We start from the raw sequence: 27,047 nt of genomic DNA on the forward strand, positions 1-27,047 counted from the left end.
GAGTCAGCGCCAGCGGCAGGGATTGATGCGGTTTCCTCAGGGGGCTTGGAGGGAGTGGTGGTTACAACTGGAGGGGGCATAGAGGATGAGCGGGCATATTTGCCCAGGCGGGCCGCAACCACCGCAGCTCTCGCCTCCGATGCGGCGCCATCTTGTTTTGACGGTGTAGGAGGCCGGGCGTCCCTCAGTTCCTTTTCCCTCTTCCCGGCGTGGGTCATAGTGGCACAGGCAGGATCCGCTCCTCCAGCGATGTCCCCCAGAGCACTTTTGTTGTCAGCGAGCCCTGTAGAAGGAAGATGGGTAAGGATTATAGTCGGCAGGCTCGGAGCTTCCTGCAAGCACGTCCTCTTACATGCCCGACCAGGCCACCCCCGAAACAGTAACTTATTAATCACCAAACACATGACCAATATGGGCTGGGCATAGCGTTTCTACAGTATGGATCTGCAAAATACGGATGATATACAGATGTGTTCCCTGTGCGTTCCGTATTTTTTGCAGACCCATTTACTTGAATGGGGCTTCGGACCGTGATTTGTGGACAATAAAAGGACATGCACTACTTTTTTACGGAACGGAAATGCTGAAACTGAATGCACATGGAGTACCTTCTGTTGTTTCTGCGGACCCATTAAAGTGAATGGATCCGCATACGTTCCGCAAAAAATACGGAAAGGAAGCGGAAAGAAAATGTATGCATGAGCCCTTAGCTGTATGCCTTGCGGTAAAAAAGATGTATTTAATGTTGTCGTTAGGGGCATTGTTGTTGAGGTACTCGATGCTGCTGTTAATACTGAAGCAGAAGGCAATGATGGCAATGATTGTTGTGATCCTATATTGGGTGTTTGAATACTCTGATTTAGATGTTGTCCTTATTGCCATTCTTGGTTACTGCTTGGATTAGGGGGATTTTTTTCTCTGTGAATATCCTACTTTATTTCTCGCCTTTCTCTTAGTTCCTACTTTCTGATTAATGGTGCTCCCTTTTGATTCTGAGATCTCAGACTCTATATGGTTTCCAATTTGTCATGGGGACCTACTTGTTGCTTTAATGTATATATGACCTGTGTCGAAATCTCTTTTATCTCTATCATACTTTCGGTGTTTTCTCTCTTTAATTTCTGTTTGTAGATTTTCTATATTTTTCTGTAATTTTAATTCAAATGTACTAAATTCCGACTGTGACCTAAATATTTGTATATCTTGGATCTCTTTTTCTAATTGTGCTGAAATTTTATTTAATAGCTTTTTTTTCATACTCATGCCTGCATGCGTAATGAGTTCTCAGTCAGTAGGGATTTTCAACCTTTGATAAATTCGGTGTCCTACTGATGTGAGTTGGGCGTAATATTTATTCTTATCCCTCTATACACTATCTTCTGTTGGAGATATGTCTCTAAGCTAGTTATTTCCCATATGGATCTCATATACCTTTTGTAAGTTTTATTATTCTCTTTGAACGCCTAAGTTATGTCAAGGGTATTGATTGGGAGACTTTCAGTAGAGAAAACTCCTTCTGGGCTGGCGTGCTTTTTTTCAAACTTTAGACTCCGCCCTCACATCACGCCCATATGCCGGGTACCGCTGCAGGCCGGATCCACATGGCCCTGCTCCCCTGCGCTTTCCGGTGGATCTCTGCTAGTGCCAACTGATAGATGACAGGGACTGCTTCACATCACGACCGGTGGGACTCCCTGAGAGTCCGGCGTTCCATGGGGCCTTCCTACTACGCCTGCAGGAAGGAGAAAACAGATGTCGGGCCAGAAGCACCGCTCCAGCTCCCGCAGCACCAGGTACCCAAGTTAGGGGTTGTGGTTGCCGTCTGCCTCCATGCAAGTGGCAGATTTTTTTATTTCTTCACTTCCACCCAGCACTGCCCCCTGAGTGGTCCCATAGCAAATGCCATGAGAGATGGCCTCTCCCCACCTAGAGGGACAGTAAGACACTGAAGGTCCTGTCCTGTCCCTACCTGGTTGAAGGAGGGTCAACTCTCATGGTATGCCGTCATGAAGGATGAAATGGAAAATTAAAGTTTCAAGTTTAAAAAAAAAAAAAGTACCCCTGTCCCCTATATCAAGTCATTTAAAAAAAAAAAAAAAAAAATTATAATTATGCCAAAACATTTATTTTGTTTGTCAGCTCACCTCCCAAGAAACTTGAATAATATCAAATGATCAAAAAGTCGTATGTACCTCAAAATGCTACCAATGAAAATGTCACCTCATCCCACAAGAGTCTTTACACAAGACCCATCGCCAAAAAAATAAATAAAAATAGGGCTCCAAGAAAATGGCCACAAAAAAAACTTATTGTATAAAACTAAAAAAAGGCATATTTGGTATCACCTCATCGGCAACCACCAGCTCTATGACAATATGACATGATAGTGATATTCTCCTTTTATCCCTTCTGAAAAATAAAGTTTGGGCCTAACGCACTATTTTCTTGTAAAAATGATTTTTTAGTTTTCATTTTCACAGCAAAGTGTTTTTAAGTAATGAAGCACTTGTTGGGTCAAAGTGATCACTGCACCCTTTAAAAATTCCTTTGGAGGTGAAGTTTCCAAAATGTGGAAACTTTTTTTCGGGGTTTCTACTGTAGGGGTATCTCGGGGTCTCTTCAAATGCAACATGCCGCCCAAAGACCATTTAGCAAAATCTGTCCTCCAAAAACCATATAGCGTTCCTTGACTTGAGCGCTGCCGTGTGCCCATACAGCATTTTACAAACCTATATGGGATGTTTCTATAAACTGCAGAATTGGGGTAATAATTATTGAGGTTTGTTTTGCAGTTAACCCTAGCTGTGTTACAGGAAAAAAAAATCATTAAAATAGATAATCTGCATAATTTCACCTCCATTTTGCTTTCATTCTTGTAGAACACCTAAAGGGTTAACAACATTTCTAAAATCTGTTTTGCATAAATTGAGGGGTAGTTTCTATAATGGGGTTATTTATGGGTGCTTTCTATTCAAATCTGAACCAGCCCTGTACCTCACATAGATCTAGAGATCTCCCCATTCATTGTTCTGCTAGATTTAGATCAAGCTGACAGCTCAAGGGGAGTGTCTTTTCTGCTGCAGCTAAGGGGCGTGTCTTAGCTCTCCCTATCACAGCTTCGGAGGCAGCCAAAGAATGAAACTGAGCATGTGCGGCCTTCTCGGTGAACAGGTCAAAAAAATAAGAAGAAAAAAACAGCAGGTTGCGCTATACAGATACATTTTATTAAATAACTCAGTGGCTATGCAAAAATTTTTATTGCATGCAATTACAAAATTATTCAGATCCAGGTGCTGGTTTGAAAACTGTAGAATATTTTTCATGGGACAACTCCTTTAATAGATAACACTTACTAATGTATTGTTATTGTCCATATTACCTCCTTTGCCGACTAGATTCATTTTTCCATCACATTATACACTGCTCATTTCCAGGGGTTACATTAATTTTGTCTACATGATAAATGCCATTTGCTGAAGTGAGACATCCTCTTTAAGGCCCTCCCTTGCCTTTCAGGACCGTTGTGGAGACTGGAATAACTGTTTACTCTAAAACTAAATGAGAGAATGGAAATGGCAGCATGTCGCCCACTGGTCACTGCAAGACTTTTCCTGAGATAACTGTAGGGTTAAGGACCATTTACTTGGGAGAGCTGTCAGGAAAGAACTTTTGTACAAACTATCATTCCAGATTATCGGTCCATGTAAAGGTACACCTAAGGCCTCATGCACACTGCCGTTGTTTTGGGGCCGCAAAAGATGCAGACAGCACTCAGTGTGCTGTTAGCATCCGTTGCTCCGTTCCGTGGTCCGCAAAAAAAATATATCCTGTCCTATTCTTGTCCTCGTTTTGCGGACAAGAATTGGCAGTTATATTAATGGCTGTCTGTGCCGTTCCTTAAATTGCGGAACGCACACGGACGCCATCCGTGTTTTGCGGATCCGCAAAACACACAACGGTCGTGTGCACAAGGCCTAAATCATGGTTTCATTGGTGATCTGCTGCCCAGAAGCAATGAATCTGTATGGGGATGAGCAACTGCACAGCGGAGGTTATTTCTTCAAGTAACTGCAGCTCTCACCTCTGATAAGCTGGCAGTTATCGAAAATGAATAGTTTGTTCCCTATAATTGCCTGTTCAATCAGCCACTGTAGTTTGACAAAGATTTTTTTGGTATGAAGCAGTCATGAATTGTGATGAATGAGGCAGCACAAACAAGACAGCAACATATGGCCAAGATCGCAACCAAGAGGCTGACATGTAAGGCACAAGTTCCACCACAGTGCTGCTGGTCTGAAGTCGGGGTCGGATTCACATATCTTACACCAGAGTTGTCAAGGGTGTTTACAGAGCATGGAAATGATATAGCAAAGTGTTCAAGAGACATTTGAATTGAGAAAAGGACATTTCAAAAAAGCTTTATTATATGTGATTTTGAGTGGGCCTTCTCACTTTAGGTATATCTGTTTAAGTTCAGTAGTACAAATGTACTTTAAAGGGAACCTGTCCCTGGGATTTTGTGTATAGAGCTGAGGACATGGGTTGCTAGATGGCCGCTAGCACATCTGCAATACCCAGTCCCCATAGCTCTGTGTTCTTTTATTGTGTCATCTCAGGTTAATTTGCATATGTATCAGGGTTTTTTAGACAATAAAAGCACACAGAGCTATGGGGACTGGGTATTGCGGATGTGCTAGCAGCCATCTAGCAACTAATGTCCTCAGCTCTATACACAAAATCCCAGTGACAGGTTCCCTTTAATCGGAGGATTCTTGTATAATAAATCGAGACGGCTCACATACTGACATAAGTACTTGGTAGGAGACGGCAGCACATGAACTTGAGCTTACAAGGAAGTGCATAGCAAATAGAAGCTGATGAAGCTGGTGGAGAATACATATTTAAAGATACCAGTCAGCTTTTTTTTGTAGTATAGGGTATACCTTATACAGGTTATGAATTGCTGCACAACACCCCAATGAGACTTAAAATAAGAATTTAAGGGAGGATCTTAAAAATCTTGTCTCCTGGCCACACATCTACCTCCTGGCATCCCTGGCAAACAGCTGATGGCTTTGGGGAAGCCAGGACCAGCCAGACATTTTTGGTACAGTGGGGCTTCAGGTGAAATAAAGTATATACAAGAATGACTTGAGTATGCCAGAACGAGAGCCCGTTCTTAGCTCTGGCTGATTGATGAGCTTCCCCATCCCACCACTGTGACATCCTCATACCCTAATTTATGCTTCCTAGTATAAAAATGGGACACAGCTGAATTCAGGGACTGTATATAGTTTTATTCATCATTCTGTCTTTTCCCATATACAGGATTACACAGTAGTGAAGAAGACTGGTATGGAGTGTGTGACACCCAGCAGCACTCGCAGCATGTTAGTAGGCTGGAGACGAGCTCAGAGCTCCTTTACTGTGCCTTCACCTCACTCGTTACTTGAGAGAAACAAGAATGTGAAGATCCTAGAACTTACCAATAAGATCAATCAGCTGCTGACTGGAGAGGTGAGCTCTTATGAGTATTAAGTGTAAAATAACTCCATGGGCTCTGTCTGGATGATGATGGTGATTTCATTATGTGTGTCAGGTTTCTATAAGGTGTCAGGATGTCACAGTCTATTTCTCTATGGAGGAGTGGGAGTATTTAAAAGAACATACGGATCTGTACAAAGACGTCATACAGATTAATCACCAGCCCCACACAGGTCCAGGTAAAGCTTATTTACTATGAAGTTTCAATTTTGACCGACTTTGATTACTCCGCATTGAAGGAGACCACGGCTATTACATGCAGCGATCTCCTCCATAGTATGGGGAGAATTGATCACTAATGCCATCGCTTGTCCCCATACAGAATGATTATTTGCCAGCAGTAGTACATGAATAGACAACACGATCTGCTGCCAGCAGTGATTTATATAATTATTTTTTTTATGGACTGCATTAAATTTGCGATTACCTGATGAATGATGTTCATTGTGTAATTAATTGCAATTTTACACCAGCAAATCATCACTAACAAGCGTTCCTACGAGTGCTTGTTAGCACTGATTTGGCCGAACCCTCGGTCAGTGTAATACTGTCCTTAGATTTGAGGGTCATCATCAGATAAACTCTTGTAAGTAATCTATTTAGCTGCTTTGTTTGTATCTCTACGACAGATGGATCCAGTGATATTACTAGCCTAGGAGGATGCTTCAGTTCTCCTTATACCGAGGGTTGTCCAACAGAAAGTCCCTGTACCATGCCAGATCGTCAGGTAGGCATGCTTGATGTCTTAGGAAACAGAAAACTAAATGCACATTGAATAGTTTTTAAAAGCTAGATGGTTGATTTGTGCTCGGATCGGCTCATGCTGAGAGGGTACCCTACCTAAGCCTATACTCCACCCCCCCAACCTAGTAGCAGCAGAGTTATGCCGGAACTGCTTATCGAAGGGTAGCCTAAAGGGGGCTACCCCAATGATGAGACCTGAAAGAAGGGAGGGCTCCTGGGTGGGTTGAAATCGTTCGAACCGACAAGTGGGGGGAGGAGGGCCAGGTTTAAATAGTGAACGCCCCGCCTCCCCTCACACAAATACGGCACTCTTAATTGCCTACCACTTGTGCTCGGATCGGCTCATGCTGAGAGGGTACCCTACCTAAGCCTATACTCCACCCCCCCCAACCTAGAAGCAGCAGAGTTATGCCGGAACTGCTTATCGAAGGGTAGCCTAAAGGGGCCAAAAGAACCATGCATAGGAGTTTGAAAACTAGATAACAGAAACTACAGACCAAAACTCGAAAGCCAATGATATTTCGTATAAGGATCCGGGATATTACGCATGGAACACGTGGAACTGCGACGACCCAAATGTTTGATGACATGTACTGGCACCTTATGCATGGACGCCGCTGCTGCCGTGCCCATGCGGAAGGAATGTCCTGTGATCCAGCGAGGACCGACCCCTGAACCTGTCAACTAACCTGAATGTACGTAAGAAAGGCCGCGGTGGTTAGCCGGGCATTGCCTAGTTCGAGTACGGGAGAACATGCCGCTTGGACTAAATACTACGCAGTCAAGCCTTCAAGGCCTGCCCGGACACCATCTGCTGTCCGTGGGAAAGTATCTGACCGCCACTGATTGCCCCGGCCGTGACGTCTTGGACGAGGCCAAGGTGAGGACATAGATGGACCCGCGCCGGATGAGCTGACCTTTCCGCAAGCACCCAGCCAGCGTATTGGTGCCCATGAGCTCGCCTGACCTGAGGAATCCATGGAAAGCCAGGTACAAGGCTGTTTCTACCAGAGCGCTAACCTGCGGCCCGAACGGTTTGCCCCTGCAGTTTGCCTGTCATGGCCTGAACAAGCTACCGGTAAATGGCTGACGCCCATGTCGTTTCACAACAGACATCTTGCGCAAACCCTTCAACGCCGCTTTGATCGGGTGGGCAGAGAAGAGTGACGGTAGGTCCGGATGTAGCCTGTACCAATGGTGCTGAATACCTGCCATGTATAGTTAACAATGCTATAGGACAGGTTTAATTGAGAGTGGCAAAAACCCCGACAAAGCCCAATAGGTGAGTGATAGGTCCCCGGCCAGCAGCCGGGTAGGTGTTCTCATATCTCTGAAACAGGCGCCAAGCTGTCTTGTAAGCCCTCAGAGTGTTACTGGCCAAGGAATTGGCCATCAGTCTCTTAGCTATGGTGAGATGGGAGACTAGTCCCAGCGCAGCTGGGCCTGGTGAGGAATTATTATTATTATTTTATTTATTTTTTACCTCCATGCGTGAGAGACTCTAATGGCGGAGTCCTGTGTGTAAACCTAAAGCGGAGAAGCCATGCGCGAGAGACTAATGGAGCCATGCGTGAGAGACTAATGGCGGAGTCATATGTGTAAAACTAAAACGGAGAAGCTCTGCGTGAGGGACTCTAATGGCGGAGTCATATGTGTAACCTAAAACGGAGAAGCCATGCGTGCGAGACTCTAATGGCGGAGTCATATGTGTAACCTAAAACGGAGAAGCCATGCGTGAGAGACTCTAATGGCGGAGTCATATGTGTAAACCTAAAACGGAGTAGCCATGCGTGAGAGATTCTAATGGCGGAGTCATATGTGCCAACCTAAAACGGAGAAGCCAGGCGTGAGAGACTCTAATGGCGGAGTCATATGTGTAAACCTAAAACGGAGAAGCCATGCGTGAGAGACTCTAATGGCGGAGTCATATGTGTAACCTAAAACGGGGAAGCCATGCGTGAGACTCTAATGGCGGAGACATATGTGTGAACCTAAACGGAGAAGCCATGCGTGAGAGACTAATGGCGGAGTCATATGTGTAACCTAAAACGGAGAAGCCATGCGTGAGAGACTCTAATGGCGGAGTCATATGTGTAAAACTAAAACGGAGAAGCTCTGCGTGAGGGACTCTAATGGCGGAGTCATATGTGTAAAACTAAAACGGAGAAGCCATGCGTGCGAGACTCTAATGGCGGAGTCATATGTGTAACCTAAAACGGAGAAGCCATGCGTGAGAGACTCTAATGGCGGAGTCATATGTGTAAACCTAAAACGGAGAAGCCAGGCGTGAGAGACTCTAATGGCGGAGTCATATGTGTAAACCTAAAACGGAGAAGCCATGCGTGAGAGACTCTAATGGCGGAGTCATATGTGCCAACCTAAAACGGAGAAGCCAGGCGTGAGAGACTAATGGCGGAGTCGTATGTGTAAAACTCACACGGAGAAGCCATGCGTGAGAGACTCTAATGGCGGAGTCATATGTGTAACCTAAAACGGAGAAGCCATGCGTGAGAGATTCTAACGGCAGATCCGTATGTGTAAACCTAAAACGGAGAAGCCATGCATGAGATACTCTAACGGCGGATCCGTATGTGTAAAACTAACACGGAGAAGCCATGCGTGAGAGACTCAAAAATGTATTTTTTTTATTTTTTATTTATTTATTTATTTTTTGACTATCAACCACTTAAGCAGCTCCCGTATGGGCACAGCTCTGAGTACGAGCATGAAGAGCATGGTATAACGCAGATCACCTGCACGGACTAACTAACATCTTGTGCCTAAATAACCCCCTTGGAACCTTATGTACGGCCGGCAGCAGGAAGCCAGCCACCGCCTATGATCTGCTCCCCCTGACCGAGCCTAGTACTCCTTCCCCTGATCCCTGCCTACCTAACAGCACGGCGGCCCGTGCCAGACTTTATTGAAGATGAGGAGCCTTACCCCCCAGCCGCGTGGGGAGCTCACGCTGCTCCCTGGCAGAATGCACCAGTGCGGGGGAGCCCCCCTCCTCAGCTAGGGCCGACCCACCGCCGGCTGGACACTCGTACCACGTGGGGAGCAGCGCCACTCCCTGGCAATGTGCATCGGATCAGAGGGAGCCCTTCCTTTACCGTGGGCCCCGGCCCCCGCTGGTTTGAAGAGTGTGCCGCGTGAGGAGCCGCACAGCTCCCTGGCATTGTGTGCCGGTGCGGGAGTGCCCCCCCTCACCTAGGGGCTGGTTATTGTGACTGGAACCCGCTGGGAGACTGAAGCCTAACTGGACCTACCTGTGACCGTGAAGGCTGACCTCCCAGGCCGTGGCTGACCCACGTGCGTAGTCGTGACGCAACTACCCGTAGATGCCCACCCAGTGCCTGTAGTTAACGGGAGTGCGACCGAGTCTGTGGATGTGACCGACTACCCCCTGTAGTCGTGAGGGGAGCCTACATCGAGAGTAGCGGTAACGGACCATCGCCTGTAGATGTGGTAGTATTACCTCATGAGTCTGTTGACATGAGACTAATGCCTGCAGTCGTGGCCGGTCTTAATAATGAGTCTGTAGTCGTAACGGATTTGTGCCTGCAGTCGTGGCAGGGCTTTAGAGCGGGTCTGTAGTCGTGACAGACTGATGCCTGCAGTCGTGGCAGGACTTTATAACGAGTCTGTAGTCGTGACAGACTGATGCCTGCAGTCGTGGCAGGGCTTTATAACGGGTCTGTAGTCGTGACAGACTGATGCCTGCAGTCGTGGCAGGACTTTATAACGAGTCTGTAGTCGTGACAGACTGATGCCTGCAGTCGTGGCAGGGCTTTATAACGGGTCTGTAGTCGTGACAGACTGATGCCTGCAGTCGTGGCAGGGCTTTATAACGGGTCTGTAGTCGTGACAGACTGATGCCTGCAGTCGTGGCAGGGCTTTATAAGGAGTCTGTAGTCGTGACAGACCTGGCAAAGCAACATTCCTATCTATACCATTATATATATATATATATATATATATATATATAAATATTTTTTTATTATTTTTTTTTTTTTACCCCCACCAAAGGCCACGACTGTAGGCGCCACCCTGTAAGAGATGCGCCAGAGGCCTGGACATAATAGTCCACCATCCCCCGTCCCCCAAGCCTATGCAGGAGAAAAGAGGGGGTTGGCCCCCGCATGCACCACCCCTGACTCACCTGGCGGCCATGACAGCCACGAACCCCACAGTATCGTAAGTTAGCCCACCACCTGTGGACCTGAATAACCAAGGACAGACGTGTGAGTGAGCGCACGCCGGCTGGGCGACCCTTCACTCATGCCACCGCTCCCTAGCTAACCACCGGATTATTGTGACTGCGCCCGAACCAACCCCCTGACTGACCGTATGGGCTTACGGGCGGCCCGGCTGCGTGCGCAAAGTGACGTGGCCAGCCCCCCTCCTTGAAGCCCTCTTTATATTTGATCCTTGAACATATTCCAAATTTATTTTAAATTTTTTTTTTTTTTTTTTTTTTTATACTCCTGCCTTAGTACCTAGCCACTGTGCCTGAGCAGAGGAGCCCTGCACCAGGACTGCAGTACCAGTATGGGCCTGTAGGTGTCGCCCTCTATCAGTCAGGACCTGCTGGAGCGCAGCAAGCCAGTGATTCCCTTCTAGGTTAGAATTAACCATTGAAATCCTAACTTGTTATACAGTGCACATGTCTGAGTATCTGCTCATCTCGTCTTGCCTGAGTTTGGCGCAGTAAAGAAGACGAGTTTATTCTGCAGCGGATTCCTAGCCTTGACTGAAAGTCACATAAGCATGTCCACCTTCACTGCCTCGCTAATTGTAATTACCAGGAGAACGTGCATCAGGATCGGCTGTGAGGGATTTGCGCTCCGCCATGTGGAACATTGCATCCCGTGCCCACCGCTATCGACTATTTGTACAGGGAAAGCCGCGGCGTATTAATCGCCTATAGGTTTCGGCTTCCGCCCCCTGATCCTGCAGCTGGACCTCCGCTTACTGATTGCAGCTAATGAATAGATCCCTGTGTGAGCGGACGGCGTTTTCCTCTACGGTGGAACGAATGTTTATGTTCTGATAAGGGAGTGAGTGATATATAACGCTGCGTCGTGGAGCCGACGGCCGGCGTGACCGATGCTCAGGGTATGCGAGCGGACGTCGGGATCCGTCGCTGCTGAGCCACAGGTGAGGGGTGCCCGCCTGGGGGACGCTGCATGTGGGAGCGGGGGTGCTTAGCGCAGGGCCTGGAGCGGATCGGGGTGCCTGTCTCGGGGTGCCGGAAGCGATCAGGAGTGCGGGCAGTCTCCAGCGCAGCTGGGGACCGGCGGCACGCTCGGCAGCCCCACATGTTATACATAGCGAGACGGGTGTGCAAGTCACCCTGCCTACCTAATCACCGTAGCGACGAGCCCGACGCAGCCGATCCCCCGATCCTCCAGTGACGCACGCCCTTCTCTGGCACCAACCCACAAGCCGATTCGAAATCGTTCGAACCGACAAGTGGGGGGAGGAGGGCCAGGTTTAAATAGTGAACGCCCCGCCTCCCCTCACACAAATACGGCACTCTTAATTGCCTACCACTTATACTGCTATTCTAATTAAAGGGTTTCTGTCATCAAAAAAATGTGCTAATGTCAGCAGAACATAACGGTATGACTTGTATCTCCCTGCCTGCCGCCAGTCGCGCTAAATAATGACTTTAATAATATGCAAATGAGCCTCTAGGTGCTAGTGGGGCGTTGCTGCAGCACCTAAAGCAGGCATCCTCAAACTGCGGCCCTCCAGCTGTTGCAAAACTACAACTCCCAGCATGCCCGAACAGCCTACAGGTATCAGCCTTCAGCAGGGGATTGTGGGAGTTGTAGTTTTACAACAGCTGGAGGGCCGCAGTTTGAGGATGCCAGACCTAAAGGCTCCGTCCTCTCACCGTTTGGCACACCCTTGTAAAGGTGATTGATTTCCTCGGTCTCCTCCGTGCCCTGAAATTCCCGCGCCGTCCATTTTAGTATTAGGCACAGGTGCAGTGAGTGAAGGACGGCAGCAGGTGAGCAGCCTTCACTCTTCACTTTTAGCAAATGAGGCAGTGAAAAAGATGGCCCAAGGGTCATTTAAAAGGGGTTTAGGCAGAAACCCTTCTGTCCTATGTGGGGGGGCTGGTTTGATCCTTGCTATGGGGTCCTTACTTCTCTATATACGCCACTGGCTGGATACCTTGGAATCGGAGTTTCATTAACCCCCAGAAGTGTTGAAATGCGTAGAGCCCGATATCCTATTAGTTCAGTCCAGCATGGAACGGAGAAGGGCCTTAGAATAATTACAAATGGTTTCAGGTGATCACATATTATACTGCTGCACGGCCCCTTTAAATGTGCATACTCACCCCCATTCACTGTTGTGTCACTGCAAACCTGAAGAAAAATACATTGTGAAAACGTATAAGCTGCTCATACATAAATGATAGGACTTCTAAGCATGCGCCTCATAAGTCATCCAAATATATTTCAGAAGCAGTTTGTGTGCGAATGGGGGTGAATATGCACATTTAGAGGCTTGGAGTGAGGTAAAACTGTTATTTATATTTTTGTAATGGCAATTTGTCTTTTTAGGGGAAAGATTTGATTAATATTAAAATTGAAGTAATAGACGATGAAGAAGAAACCTATATGAGGAGTGATCAGCAGTGTAAGGAGGAGAACACTAATGCTTATATCTGTCCAGGTGAGTAATTTTGAATGAAGGCTGAAGGGCTTTTCTACTTGCTTGGTCTCTACTGCAGCCTCAATGCGGGCATATTTGAACATGGGACCAACACAGATGCCTTCAGCTGCCAAGTGCATATGCAACAGGTCAGCCAGTTTCAAAGGTACAAACCTGCTGACAGATTCCCTTTAACTCTTTGTTACTCTCATTAATCAGGAAAGTTTGTGAAACCTTGTGAAATTTGTATGTCTGTATACATTTGAACTAAAACCACATCAGATTTTGACACAAGTCCTAAAAGTAGATAAAGATAACAAAATCAAACAAGAGTCAAAAGTATTAGAGTCATTTCCAATCCCAGTGTTGTCTTGCAGCCTGTTCAGATTAGACGCTAAGTACATGTCAGCCAGATCTCCATTACAACTTTATTAAATCCTGTGGTATATCAGTGTCCATGATTGCATATAATAGTTACATACTTGTGCATCATTACATGTGTACAATATTTCATGTGCTAACATAAAGTGCTAAGTGCTATTCATATTAAAAACGCTTGGCCACAACATTTATAAAGACTCACAAGGGCATATCGCAGGCTGAACACTCCACCAAGGGCTGTAGAACGGGCACATATGCGGCGCGCACCAGCCAGACGCGCCAAAACCTGTGCGTCTTCCTACTCGCAATGCGCATAGTCCCATGTGTCCGCTGACAGCAAGCGCCATCTTAAATAAGGGCAAACTGATGGGAAAATGAACAAGAATGCATAATTAAAGGAGAACATCAGACTTCACTTCCACAAATAGACTGAGTAGATCGCATACTGGTCATTACCTCCACTACCATAGTGAAAGTCGCAGCGCCCCCTAGGTTGGTGGGATCACAGCTCGCACACCACAGTGGATGGATCCAATTATACATTTAACCCGTCGCGGGCATCAGTCGCTATGCAAACTATTCAGTCAAATACGCCCCAATAATAATACAATATGTTCAGCTGTTGTATGTCTATCTAGTCCATCTTCTGTGACTGTTATCTTCACAACTACTCCCCACGTTCCAGGCCGGTTTTTGATTAGGGATATAAAAACCCAGCCAGCAGTCTCAGCTGTGTGGATTATCCTCCATTTCACAGTGAAGCTGTGGAGGCTTTGTGGTTTTGGGATCTGCATGAGGTGTGCCATGCTAAAGGGCTGAGAGCCGCATTGCTGGAAAACGGGCCCCTAAAGCCTGCTGTGGATGGCTGATGAAAAACAGCTAACAAGGTGAACGTTTGTGTTCTGTGGACTTTCCATGGTGTGAACTTAAACCAACACTGCAAACTGTTATTTTGTTTTGCCTTCTATGTGAATAAACACTGAACTATTTACGTTACACTTTGTGATTGCCTCTATACTGCATCTGCTAAGCTGCCTACCTCAGTGAATCCCCACTATATATATATATATATATATATATATATATATATATATATATTGGGGATTCACTGAGGTAGGCAGCTTAGCAGATGCAGTATAGAGGCAATCACAAAGTAAATATATATATTAATCAGTACAGACCAAAAGTTTGGACACACCTTCTCATTCAAAGAGTTTTCTTTATTTTCATGACTATGACAATTAATTAACACATGTGGAATTATATACATAACAACCAAGTGTGAAACAACTGAAAATGTCATATTCTAGGTTCTTCAAAGTAGCCACCTTTTGCTTTGATTACTGCTTTGCACACTCTTGGCATTCTCTTGATGAGCTTCAAGAGGTAGTCCCCTGAAATGGTTTTCACTTCACAGGTGTGCCCTGTCAGGTTTAATAAGTGGGATTTCATGCCTTATAAATGGGGTTGGGACCATCAGTTGTGTTGAGGAGAAGTCAGGTGGATACACAGCTGATAGTCCTACTGAATAGACTGTTAGCTGCTTTTTTCTTGCCATAATACAAATTCTAAGTAAAGAAAAACTAGTGGCCATCATTACTTTAAGAAATGAAGGTCAGTCAGTCAGCTGAAAAATTGGGAAAACTTTGAAAGAAAGGGCTATTTGACCATGAAGGAGAGTGATGGGGTGCTGCGCCAGATGACCTGGCCTCCACAGTCACCGGACCTGAACCCAATCGAGATGGTTAGGGGTGAGCTGGACCGCAGAGTGAAGGCAAAAGGGCCAACAAGTGCTAAGCATCTCTGGGAACTCCTTCAAGACTGTTGGAAGACCATTTCAGGGGACTACCTCTTGAAGCTCATCAAGAGTGTGCAAAGCAGTAATCAAAGCAAAAGGTGGCTACTTTGAAGGACCTAGAATATGACATATTTTCAATTGTTTCACACTTGTTTGTTATGTATATAATTCCACATGTGTTAATTCATAGTTTTGATGCCTTCATAGTCATGAAAATAAAGAAAACTCTTTGAATTAGAAGGTGTGTCCAAACTTTTGGTCTGTACTGTGTGTGTGTGTGTGTGTGTATGTATATGTATGTGTGTGTATATATATATATATATATATATATATATATATATATATATATATATATATAGTCAGGTCCATAAATATTGGGACATCAACCCAATTCTAACATTTTTGGCTCTATACACCACCACAATGGATTTGAAATGAAACAAACAAGATGTGCTTTAACTACAGACTGTCAGCTTTAATTTGAGGGTATTTACATTCAAATCAGGTGAACGGTGTAGGAATTACAACAGTTTGCATATGTGCCTCCCACTAGTGAAGGGACCAAAAGTAATGGGACAATTGGCTTCTCAGCTGTTCCATGGCCAGGTGTGTTTTTCCCTCATTATCCCAATTACAATGAGGACATAAAAGGTCCAGAGTTAATTTCCAGTCTGCTATTTGCATTTGGAATCTGTTGCTGTCAACTCTTAAGATGAGATCCAAAGAGCTGTCAGTATCAGTGAAGCAAGCCATCATTAGGCTGAAAAAACACAACAAACCCATCAGAGAGATAGCAAAAACATTAGGCCTGGCCAAAACAACTGTTTGGAACATTCTTAAAAAGAAGGAACGCATCGGTGAGCTCAGTAACACCAAAAGACCCGGAAGACCACGGAAAACAACTGTGGTGGATGACCGAAGAATTCTTTCCCTGGTGAAGAAAACACCCTTCACAATAGTTGGCCAGATCAAGAACACTCTCCAGGAGGTAGGTGTATGTGTGTCAAAGTCAACAATCAAGAGTAGACTGTACCAGAGTGAATACAGAGGGTTCACCACAAGATGTAAACCATTGGTGAGCCTCAAAAACAGGAAGGCCAGATTAGAGTTTGCCAAACGACATCTGAAAAAGCCTTCACAGTTCTGGAACAACATCCTATGGACAGATGAGACCAATATCAACTTGTACCAGAGTGATGGGAAGAGAAGAGTATGGAGAAGGAAAGGAACTGCTCATGATCCTAAGCATACCACCTCATCAGTGAAGCATGGTGGTGGTAGTGTCATGGCGTGGGCATGTATGGCTGCCAATGGAACTGGTTTTCTTGCATTTATTGATGATGTGACTGCTGACAAAAGCAGCAGGATGAATTCTGAAGTGTTTTGGGCAATATTATCTGCTCATATTTAGCCAAATGCTTCAGAACTCATTGGACGGCGCTTCACAGTGCAGATAGACAATGACCCAAAGCATACTGCAAAAGCAACCAAAGGGTTTTTTAAGGGAAAGAAGTGGAATGTTATGCAATGGCCAAGTCAATCACCGGACCTGAATCCGATTGAGCATGCATTTCACTTGCTGAAGACAAAACTGAAGGGAAAATGCCCCAAGAACAAGCAGGAACTGAAGACAGTTGAAGTACAGGCCTGGCAGAGCATCACCAGGGATGAAACCCAGCGTCTGGTGATGTCTATGCGTTCCAGACTTCAGGCTGTAATTGACTGCAAAGGATTTGCAACCAAGTATTAAAAAGTGAACGTTTGATTTATGATTATTATTCTGTCCCATTACTTTTGGTTCCTTAACAAGTGGGAGGCACATATGCAAACTGTTGTAATTCCTACACCGTTCACCTGATTTGGATGTAAATACCCTCAAATTAAAGCTGACAGTCTGCAGTTAAAGCACATCTTGTTCGTTTTATTTCAAATCCATTGTGGTGGTGTATAGAGTCCAAAATGTTAGAATTGGTTGTTACGATAAAAAATGTCAGTTAAATATATCATATAGGAGACACACACAGTGATATTTGAGAAGTGAAATGAAGTTTATTGGATTTACAGAAAGTGTGCTATAATTGTTTAAACAAAATTAGGCATGTGCATAAATTTGGGCACCACAAAAAAGAAATGAAATCAATATTTAGTAGATCCTCCTTTTGCAGAAATTACAGCCTCTAAACGCTTCCTGTAGATTCCAATGAGAGTCTGGATTCTGGTTGAAGGTATTTTGGACCATTCCTCTTTACAAAACATCTTTAGTTCATTCAGGTTTGATGGCTTCCGAGCATGGACAGCTGTCTTTAAGTCACACCACAGATTTTCAATTATATTCAGGTATGGGGACTGAGATGGCCATTGCAGAACGTTGTACTTGTTCCTCTGCATAAATGCCTTAGTGGATTTTGAGCAGTGTTTAGGGTCGTTGTCTTGTTGAAAGATCCAGCCCCGGCGCAGCTTCAGCTTTGTCACTGATTCCTGGACATTTGTCTCCAGAATCTGCTGATACTGAGTGGAATCCATGCGTCCCTCAACTTTGACAAGATTCCCAGTCCCTGCACTGGCCACACAGCCCCACAGCATGATGGAACCACCACCATATTTTACTGTAGGTAGCAGGTGTTTTTCTTGGAATGCTGTGTTCTTTTCCTCCATGCATAACGCCCCTTGTTATGGTCAAATAACTCAATTTTAGTTTCATCAGTCCACAGCACTTTATTCCAAAATGAAGCTGGCTTGTCCAAATGTGCTTTAGCCCACCTCAAGCAGCACTTTTTGTTCTGTGGGCAGAGAAAATGCTTCCTCTGCATCACTCTCGCATACAGCATCTCCTTGTGTAAAGTGCGCCGAATGGTTGAACGATGCACAGTGACTCCATCTGCAGCAAGATGATGTAGGTCTTTGGTGCCGGTCTGTGGGTTGACTCTGACTGTTCTCACCATTCGTCGCTTCTGTCTATCCGAGATTTTTCTTGGTCTGCCACTTCGAGCCTTAACTTGAACTGAGCCTGTGGTCTTCCATTTCCTCAATATGTTCCTAACTGTGGAAACAGACAGCTGAAATCTCTGAGACAGCTTTCTGTATCCTTCCCCTAAACCATGATGGTGAACAATCTTTGTCTTCAGGTCATTTGAGAGTTGTTTTGAGACCCCCATGTTGCTACTCTTCAGAGAAAATTAAAAGAGGAGGGAAACTTACAATTAACCCCCTTAAATACTCTTTCTCATAATTGGATTCACCTATGTATGTAGGTCAGGGGTCACTGAGCTTACCAAGCCAATTTGAGTTCCAATAATTAGTTCTAAAGGTTTTGGAATCAATAAAATGACAACAGTGCCCAAATTTATGCTCCTGTCTAATTTTGTTTAAACAATTATAGCACACTTTCTGTAAATCCAATAAACTTCATTTCACTTCTCAAATATCACTGTGTGCGTCTCCTATGTGATATATTTAACTGACATTTTTTATTGTAACAACCAACGATTTATACAGGAAAATCATGACGATTAACAAGGTTGCCTAAACTTTCGCATCCCACTGTATGTATATATGTATGTGTATATATATGTGTATATATTTTATAAACGAAAACAAAATATATTGGCCAAAATTTACCACTAACATAAAGTACAATGTGGGACATTTACTAAGACCAGTGATTTAGATAGATAACTTAGGTGCATGATCCGATGGCGGTTCAACAATATTAAATCTACAGATTTAAGTCATTTTCTACGTCAAAAACAGGCGTAGAAAAGGATGAATGAGACGGGTCTGCTGGCCCTCTCTCGTTCCCGCCTATGCCACGCCCTCTTTTCTTAGAACTCAAGAAAAGAGTGTTAAGTGCGTACATATGGAAAAGGCACAGATTTTGCCACAAAACATCTTTGCAACAAAATCTGTGCCTCAAATACACCCAAAAGTGTCATTAGAAAAACAGCCGCTTGCAGAAGTAAAAAAAAATTCGAAGATATTACTATGTAGTGAGACATGTCAGATTTGAAAAATGATCTGCGACCTTAAAGGGGTTTTCCAATACTTTAATATTGGTGGCCTGTCCTCAGGATAGGCTATCTATATCTGATTATCAGGGGTCAAGCACCCTGAAGTTCACCAATCAGCAGTACTGCAGTATCTCTGGCGTCTCCATCCATTTCTGTCATGGACAGAGATAGTTACTAAAGCACAGCTCCCATTCACTTAGTGGGAACAACATTGCAGTAACCAGCTCCATACACTGTGACAGAGCTGTGTACTTCAGGCCCCTAATCCCTTTACAGACACAGCAAGTTTTGGCATTATAGGGGTTTTTGGGTATTTCTTCAGGATATGTAATCAGTTGGGTCTAATACCCCACAGCCCTGCCGATCAGCTGATCTTGCTACTGCAGATCAGCTGATCAGCAGGGCTGTGGGGTATTAGACCCCACTGATTACATATTTCTTCGGGATATGTAATCAGTGGGGTCTAATACCCCACAGCCCTGCTGATCAGCTGATCTGCAGTAGCAAGATCAGCTGATCGGCAGGGCTGTGGGGTATTAGACCCAACTGATTACATATCCTGAAGAAATACCCCAAAACCCCTATAATGCCAAAACTTGCTGTGTCTGTAAAGGAATTATTCCATGATGAACATCTATCTCCTATCCACAGAATAGAGAATGTGTCAGAGCCGCAGGGGTTCAGCCATTGGGCCACATGTAGATCATGAGAACAGGAGCCTATGTTTCCCTGTTTGAATGAAGAGGCGGTCACGTATGGGCGATTCCTTGGAAAGATAGTGGTGGCCAATTTAGCTATATCCAATATTGTTTTATACATTTTATATACTTTTATTTTGTTTTCCATGGGTTATGTTTGAGGCAGCTCCCTTTAGTTAGAAGTGATAATATCTAGGAGTAATCCTTTTCTGTATACTAGACTACTATAGGTTATGAGCAGTAAGAATAATGAATTTTGTATTTCTGTTTTAAATATCCATTAGGTAAACAGAGCAGAAGAAATATAGTAAATGGACATTTAAATTTTTCTTCGGATTGTGAAACAGAAGTTAATATCTCTTCTCAAGTTCCACCAGGAGAAAGCTCCACTACCCCAAATCTACCCCCAGTTGTCCATAGCACATGTCTATTTTGTGATTCCTCTAATCACGAAGAACAGTCTCTTGATACGTTGCCTATTGATACACAAAGTGCAGATCATACAGAAAGCAAAATTTATCCGTGTTATGACTGTAGAAAAAAGACAAACCTTATAGCACAGCAGAGAATTCTCGTAGGGGAGAAGCCATTTTCATGTTCAGAGTGCGGGAAATGTTTTACGTCGAAAGCTAATCTTCTTCAACATTGGAGAATTCATACAGGAGAGAAGCCATTTAGATGTGCTGAGTGTGGGAAATGTTTTACCTGGAAATCAAGCCTTCTGGACCATCAGAGAGTTCACACTGATGACCCACAATTTCGATGTTCTGAGTGTCCAAAAAGCTTTGTGCATAAATTGTCTCTTGTTAAGCACAAGAGAATCCATACTGGAGAGAGGCCATTTTCCTGCTCTGAATGTGGGAAATGTTTTTCACAGAAATCTGATTTTATTAAACACCAGAGAATCCACACAGGGGAAAGGCCATTTTCATGCTCTGAGTGTGGGAAATGCTTTACACAGAAGCCACATCTTGTGCGGCATGAAATGATTCACAAACATTAACAGGACATTTATTAGGACTTTTTATAGTTTTAACATTTTTATTTTTTGTAAATATCAGGAAAACAACTCACAAATCACTAGATCTAAATTATTTGTCCATGCTGGATACAGACTCAGACTTACAAAGACCGACTCAATGAATCAGAACCTTGTGTGAGTTGTAAGCTATTCAGTCCTTTGTTCTGTCTGCCTAGGGTTTTATTATAGGCCTCAAGTGTACAGCCATATTCATACAAGCTTGGAGTTATAATATGGCAACCAGGAAGGTATATGAAGTGTTACTGTGCCTCCAATTTCATACAAAATTCTACAGAAAGAAAAATTGTGGCACGCTAATTCAGATACTGTATTATATATAGTCTTATTCATCCTAGAAGCATTGGTTCCCAGAGAGATTATCTCCATAATATGGTGTCATACAGCGGCACTACAGCAGTATGGTATGGAACTGCAAGGATATACAAGCTCCATGCATACTCTCTGCTGTGTCTATAGGCCTTAATCATATTTTAAGACATGAAATGCTCTTGGTATAATATCCTTTTAATTTATATATTTCAACATTGTTTGTGTTTGGTCTTGTTGTGACACTGCAAGTAAAACTATACCTTTTGAGTTGGGTAAACAAATTTTGGATAGAGGTTGTATTCAATAATACTTGTTTATGCAACATATGTAATCATAAATGATTTAAATCAAGTTTTTGTAAAAAAAAAAATTGAACTTTTGGTGAGATGTCCAAAAAGAATCCCTGCTATTATAGTTAAGAAAAAAAATCAAAATTTTTTTCACTGGCCACCAAATCTAATATGTCAAGTCTTCCTGTTTTTAGATATATATTTTACAGCAGCCTCATAGTACATAGACACAATAAACTCAAGGGGACCTAACTGACTTCTGTTGGTGTGTTTTCTAGCCACCTCTGCAGAGGTCATTGTAAAAGGGTAGTAGGTGATTTATTAATTTTTTCACCTGTGAATGGTGAATTCTGTGTTATCTATACAAGGCTTATCTGTCATTGTAATCCTCCCTGTGTTGATAACAAGATGACTACTGACCTGTACTGAACAGGAAGTTTCTACACATTATTAGGGTAAGTGGCCAGTGCGAAATTGCTGAATTTGTTTAATGAAAAAAAAAAATATTTGTAAAAAATATGTTTAACATGAAAAGGTAATTTAAACAATAGGTAATCTCCTGCCGACCCATTGCCTGTGTGGACCCCACCCAGCCCTGGTATGGTCACTGCTGTTCAGCCAATAATGCCATCATTATTCCTTCAGTACTTCTGTTTTGGTGCCCCACCACCAGAGCTGTGGAGTCTGTAAGTCAAACTTTTTTCACTCTCCAACACCATCATAAGTGGTTCATGTGTAATAATTAGTAATAAATTTACAGCAGTAAATTGATAATAGGCTTTACATCACCATCATGTCAGTAATCAGGTTATTTAAAATATCTTTAAACCAAATTGGCCAAACAACAAGGTACACATAACCTTTCTTGTAAATACACTAGTGTGTAGAATCAAGTAAATAATAATAATCTTTATATAGCGCCAACATATTCCGCAGCGCTTTACAGTCTGGGGGTTCATGTACAAACAGTCATAAACAACATAACAGACAAGTCAATAATTACAACAAGAGGAATGAGGACCCTGCTCGCAAGAGCTTACAATCTGAGGAGATAGGAGTGACACAGAAGGTAAAAGTGCTTGTTTTGTACAATGGTCCATCCACCTGAGTAAACTATACAATGACTGGTAAAGGCTCCAAAAGAATACCACAAAAACCCACAGAAATGAGCCACAAAATACCAAAAATGTATGAATATGATTATTAACACAATAATAATAAATAAAATGACATAAAATAAGGATGAGAAGCAGAAAAAGGGGTTACCACTGGCAATCAAACACCACATAAGCGTGTATAATCATGTTTGTTAAAGAGGTTGTCCGTTTTTTTTTTTTTTTTTTTATATTGATGACCTATCCTCAGGATAGATATCAGATATGAGAGGTCTGACACCCAGCACCCCTGTCGGCACGTGCCTCCTGCCTTCTCTTGCCCGTTGCTGCTCTCCCGTAGACATACAGCAGCAGACAGGAAGGGAGACGGTGCATGTGCACTGCACGCGCTGTCTCCCTGTACAGCTGATCGGCAGGGCTGCCGGGTGTCGGACCTCCACCGATCTGATATTGATGACCTATCCTGAGGATAGGTCATCAATATTTTAAAAAAACAGACTACCCCTTTAATGTATCGGTAAGATGGCTTGGGCAGGATATAGTCCCATAACATACACTGTAAGCCCATACGTTCAAGTCAAAATCAAATTAGAAGTAACCTTACCAGTGGTGTGTGTAAGCAGGATGGCGCCACCCCAATGTGTTTCGGCGTACCTTTCCCTGGTGGATATTGAAAATATCTTTATATATTCTGTATGAATCTGCCCCAATGGTAGCCTTCAGATAAGAACACAGCAGCAGCCTTTTAGTGGTGAAAACAAAGCAACGGTTTTCTTTTATTCTTGACAAAACAATAAGGCAGTAAATGGTAGTGACCGGCTTGCTCCAGCCGGTTTCAAAGAAACAATAAAGTCCGTATCGCATATAGCATAACACAGGTATGGTTTTGCACAGTACCATAACCCCATGGGGTGTACTGTATGTGGACCTCGCTTTCACCTCAGTCTTTCAGGCACTGCAACTCCAGCTCAGACTCTGATCCAACACAGCACTCCCCAGAGCTCCACTGTCAGACACTTAATCACCACCACTAGACACTGCTGGCTGTTTTTGTAGGCCAGTCAAAACCTGACCTGTAACGTGGAGAGTAGTCATCCACCCAGCACTATAACTACTCCCAGTAAGAGCCATCCCGGATCAGCTATTCATAGCTATAGTAAATAAACAAAGTGTCAACCACCTACTTCCGCTGACACACCTGAAATACTGGCTCCTACTTCACCGAGGCCAGGTACCTCGATGACATGTGTCTACCATCAACGATGATCCCTTGTGCCTTCCTACATACCCCCCTGCCCAAAGTCGGGGGTCTAGGCAACTTCAGCGAGCATGCAATGTAATCTAGAGAGGGCATCTGCGTTCCCTTGAAGTTTGCCCGGCCTATGCTCCACAGAAAACCTAAAATCCTGTAGAGCCAGAAACCAGTGGGTGACCCGGGCATTGTTACTCTTTTTCTCCCTTAGCCATTTCAGAGGGGCATGATCTGTTACCAGCTTAAAGTTCCTCCCCAGGAAGTTGTATCTGAGGTAATCAAGCGCCCACTTAATGGCCAAGCATTTTATCTCCATTATTGAATAATTCTGCTCTGTTGGGGACAGCTTTCTGCTGAGATAACACACGGGATGTTCCTCCCCATTTATGAGCTGAGACATCACTTCCCCTAGGCCTATCTCTGATGCATCAGTCTGAATGATAAACTCCTGGGAGAAGTCAGGAGCTACCAAGTCTGGCTGTCTACAGAGAGCCAACTTAAGATTCTGGAAGGCCTCTTCAGCCCCAGGGGACCACTTGATCATGGCAGACTTTCCTCCCTTTGTAAGGTTGGTCGGGGGTACTGCTATTTCAGTGAACTTGGGGACAAATTTCCTATAATATCCCACAATACTGAGAAATGCCTTAACTTGTTTCTTGGTAAGTGGACGGGGCTATTCTTGGATAGCTTCCACCTTATTTACTTCCCAAAATGTATCCCAAGTACCTGGCCTCTTCAATCCCCATGGCACACTTATTTGGATTTATAGTGAAGCCGGCCTTTCTTAGCGCATCCAGGACGGCCTGAATTTTACTCGGGTGACTCTCCCAATCACGACTGAAGAATACTATGTCATCCAAGTAAGCTGCCGCATATTCCCTATGTGGGCATAAGATCTGGTCCATAGCCCTCTGGAAAGTGGCGGGGGCCCCTTGCAAACCAAATGGCATCCTGTTGTACTGTAGGAACCTTCTGGTGTGAAAATTGCTGTCTCTTTCTCTAGCTTCTTTCGATAAAGGAATTTGCCAATACCCCTTAGTAAGATCTAGGGTAGTTATATAGCGAGCTGGCCCTAGTCTCTCAATAAGCTCATCCACCCAGGGCATGGGGTATGCATCTACCTTGGACAGCTTTGTTTAACTTGCAGTAGTTGTTACAGAATCGCCACTCTCCATTGGGCTTTGGAACTAGCACTATTGAACTGGACCACCCACTTTTAGATTCCTCAATCGCCCCCAGCTTTATCATTCTCTGGACCTCCTTGGAAACTACCTCCCTACGGGCCACAGGAATCCTATACGTTTTTAAATTTACTCTCGCATGAGGCTCCGTAATAATATCATGTTCCATGACATTAGTTAACACTGGTGTTTCTGTAAACAAGTCCCTATTCTGCTGCAACAGGAGCTTGCATTGGTATTTTTGGGAGGGTGACAGGGCTTCTGCAATCTTCGCATTCTTTAAGGTGGTGTTTGGTTGGGTCATCAGACACAGGGCCTCAGGAGGGTCCCTATCTTTCCATGGTTTAAGCAATGGTCAACCAATATTAACCGGACAGAATGATATCAAAACATCGGACCCCCAAGGAGTCATAATAATCACCAAAATTAAATAAAACGAATTTTCGTATGTATGAAAATCCAAAAAGCTTTATTGTAAATATATATATATAAACAGTACATACATGTATTGTAAAACAGGCAGCACGAGGCGGGACACACAGAGGAGGAGCAGGACCCAAGGAGAGGCCGGGAGATCAATGCAAAAAAATACAGGGAAAAAGAATACTAGCTGAAAGAGCATACCTCAGAGTCTCATAGCAGCAACGCCCCAAACACAATGCAACAGAGGCGATTGTGGAGACTGAGGTTTAAGATGGAAGGAACACAATTAAACATACCCTGAATGGTGCAAAGATCTCTCGGCCAACTCCTGACCCAACGCCGTTTCGCCAGTAGATCTGGCTTCCCCGGAAGAAGCCAGATCTACTGGCGAAACGGCGTTGGGTCAGGAGTTGGCCGAGAGATCTTTGCACCATTCAGGGTATGTTTAATTGTGTTCCTTCCATCTTAAACCTCAGTCTCCACAATCGCCTCTGTTGCATTGTGTTTGGGGCGTTGCTGCTATGAGACTCTGAGGTATGCTCTTTCAGCTAGTATTCTTTTTCCCTGTATTTTTTTTGCATTGATCTCCCAGCCTCTCCTTGGGTCCTGCTCCTCATCTGTGTGTCCCGCCTCGTGCTGCCTGTTTTACAATACATGTATGTACTGTTTATATATATATATATATATATATATATATATTTACAATCAAGCTTTTTGGATTTTCATACATACGAAAGTTAGTTTCATTTTTTTTTTTGGTGATCATGGTTTAAGCAAGTTGATATGTTAAATCTGATAGGGCTTTCTTCTACCTGGCTGATGTACCCGATAGTTAACTTCACCCACCCTCTCAACTATCTCATAGGGCCCTTGCCATTTTGCCAGGAATTTGTTCTTCACTGTGGGCACTAGGACTAGAACCCGGTCCCCTGGACTAAACTGTCTAAGACAGGCCAATCTGTCATATATTTTAGCTTGTGCCTCTTGAGCCTGGAGAAGGTGCTCCTTCACAATGGGCATTACCTGAGCTATTTTCTCTTGCAGTGTAGTGACATGTTCAATCACACTTTTTTAAGGCGTGACCTCGCTCTCCCAGGTCTCCTTAGCTATATCTAACAGCCCTCATGGATGCCTACTATATAACAACTCAAAAGGCGAGAACCCTGTTGACACTTGAGGCACTTTTCTGATTGAGAACAGTAGGTAAGGCTACAGGTAATCCCAATCCCGGCCATCCTTTTCAACTACTTCCTTCAACATAGTCTTCAAGGTTTTGTTAAAACGTTCTACCAAGCCATCTGTTTATGGGTGGTAAACCGAGGTGTGTAACTGAGTAATTTTCAGTACTTTACAGAGATCCTGCATTACCCTTGACATGAACAGGGTTCCCTGGTTGGTCAAGATCTCCTTGGGCAGCCCTGTTCTGGAAAAAATCTGAAACAGTTCTCTGGCGAAAGCCTTGGAGAAGGCCTTTCTCAAGGGCACTGCCTCAGGGTACTGGGTGGCATAATCCATAACAACTAATATATATTCGTGCCTCCTAGCGGACTTCACCAAGGGCCCTACCAAATCCATTGCTATTCTCTCAAAG

The 27,047-nt window shown here is 44.1% G+C and overlaps 1 protein-coding gene across 1 annotated transcript in view; it reads left to right on the forward strand.

Annotated features, from left to right (window-relative positions):
* Positions 1 to 21,496, forward strand: part of LOC121005192 (oocyte zinc finger protein XlCOF7.1-like) — a 75,770-nt gene extending 54,274 nt beyond the window's left edge. The window contains exons 3-7 of the mRNA XM_040437779.1: positions 5,329 to 5,517; positions 5,600 to 5,723; positions 6,174 to 6,271; positions 12,870 to 12,981; positions 20,129 to 21,496. Coding sequence (XP_040293713.1) covers positions 5,329 to 5,517; positions 5,600 to 5,723; positions 6,174 to 6,271; positions 12,870 to 12,981; positions 20,129 to 20,847 — 1,242 coding nt within the window. The 3' untranslated portion in view covers positions 20,848 to 21,496. The remainder of the gene's footprint in view (positions 1 to 5,328; positions 5,518 to 5,599; positions 5,724 to 6,173; positions 6,272 to 12,869; positions 12,982 to 20,128) is intronic.
* Positions 21,497 to 27,047: the final 5,551 nt, after the last annotated feature.

Source organism: Bufo bufo, chromosome 6, assembly GCF_905171765.1.
Source record: "Bufo bufo chromosome 6, aBufBuf1.1, whole genome shotgun sequence".
Classification (NCBI taxonomy): domain Eukaryota; kingdom Metazoa; phylum Chordata; class Amphibia; order Anura; family Bufonidae; genus Bufo; species Bufo bufo.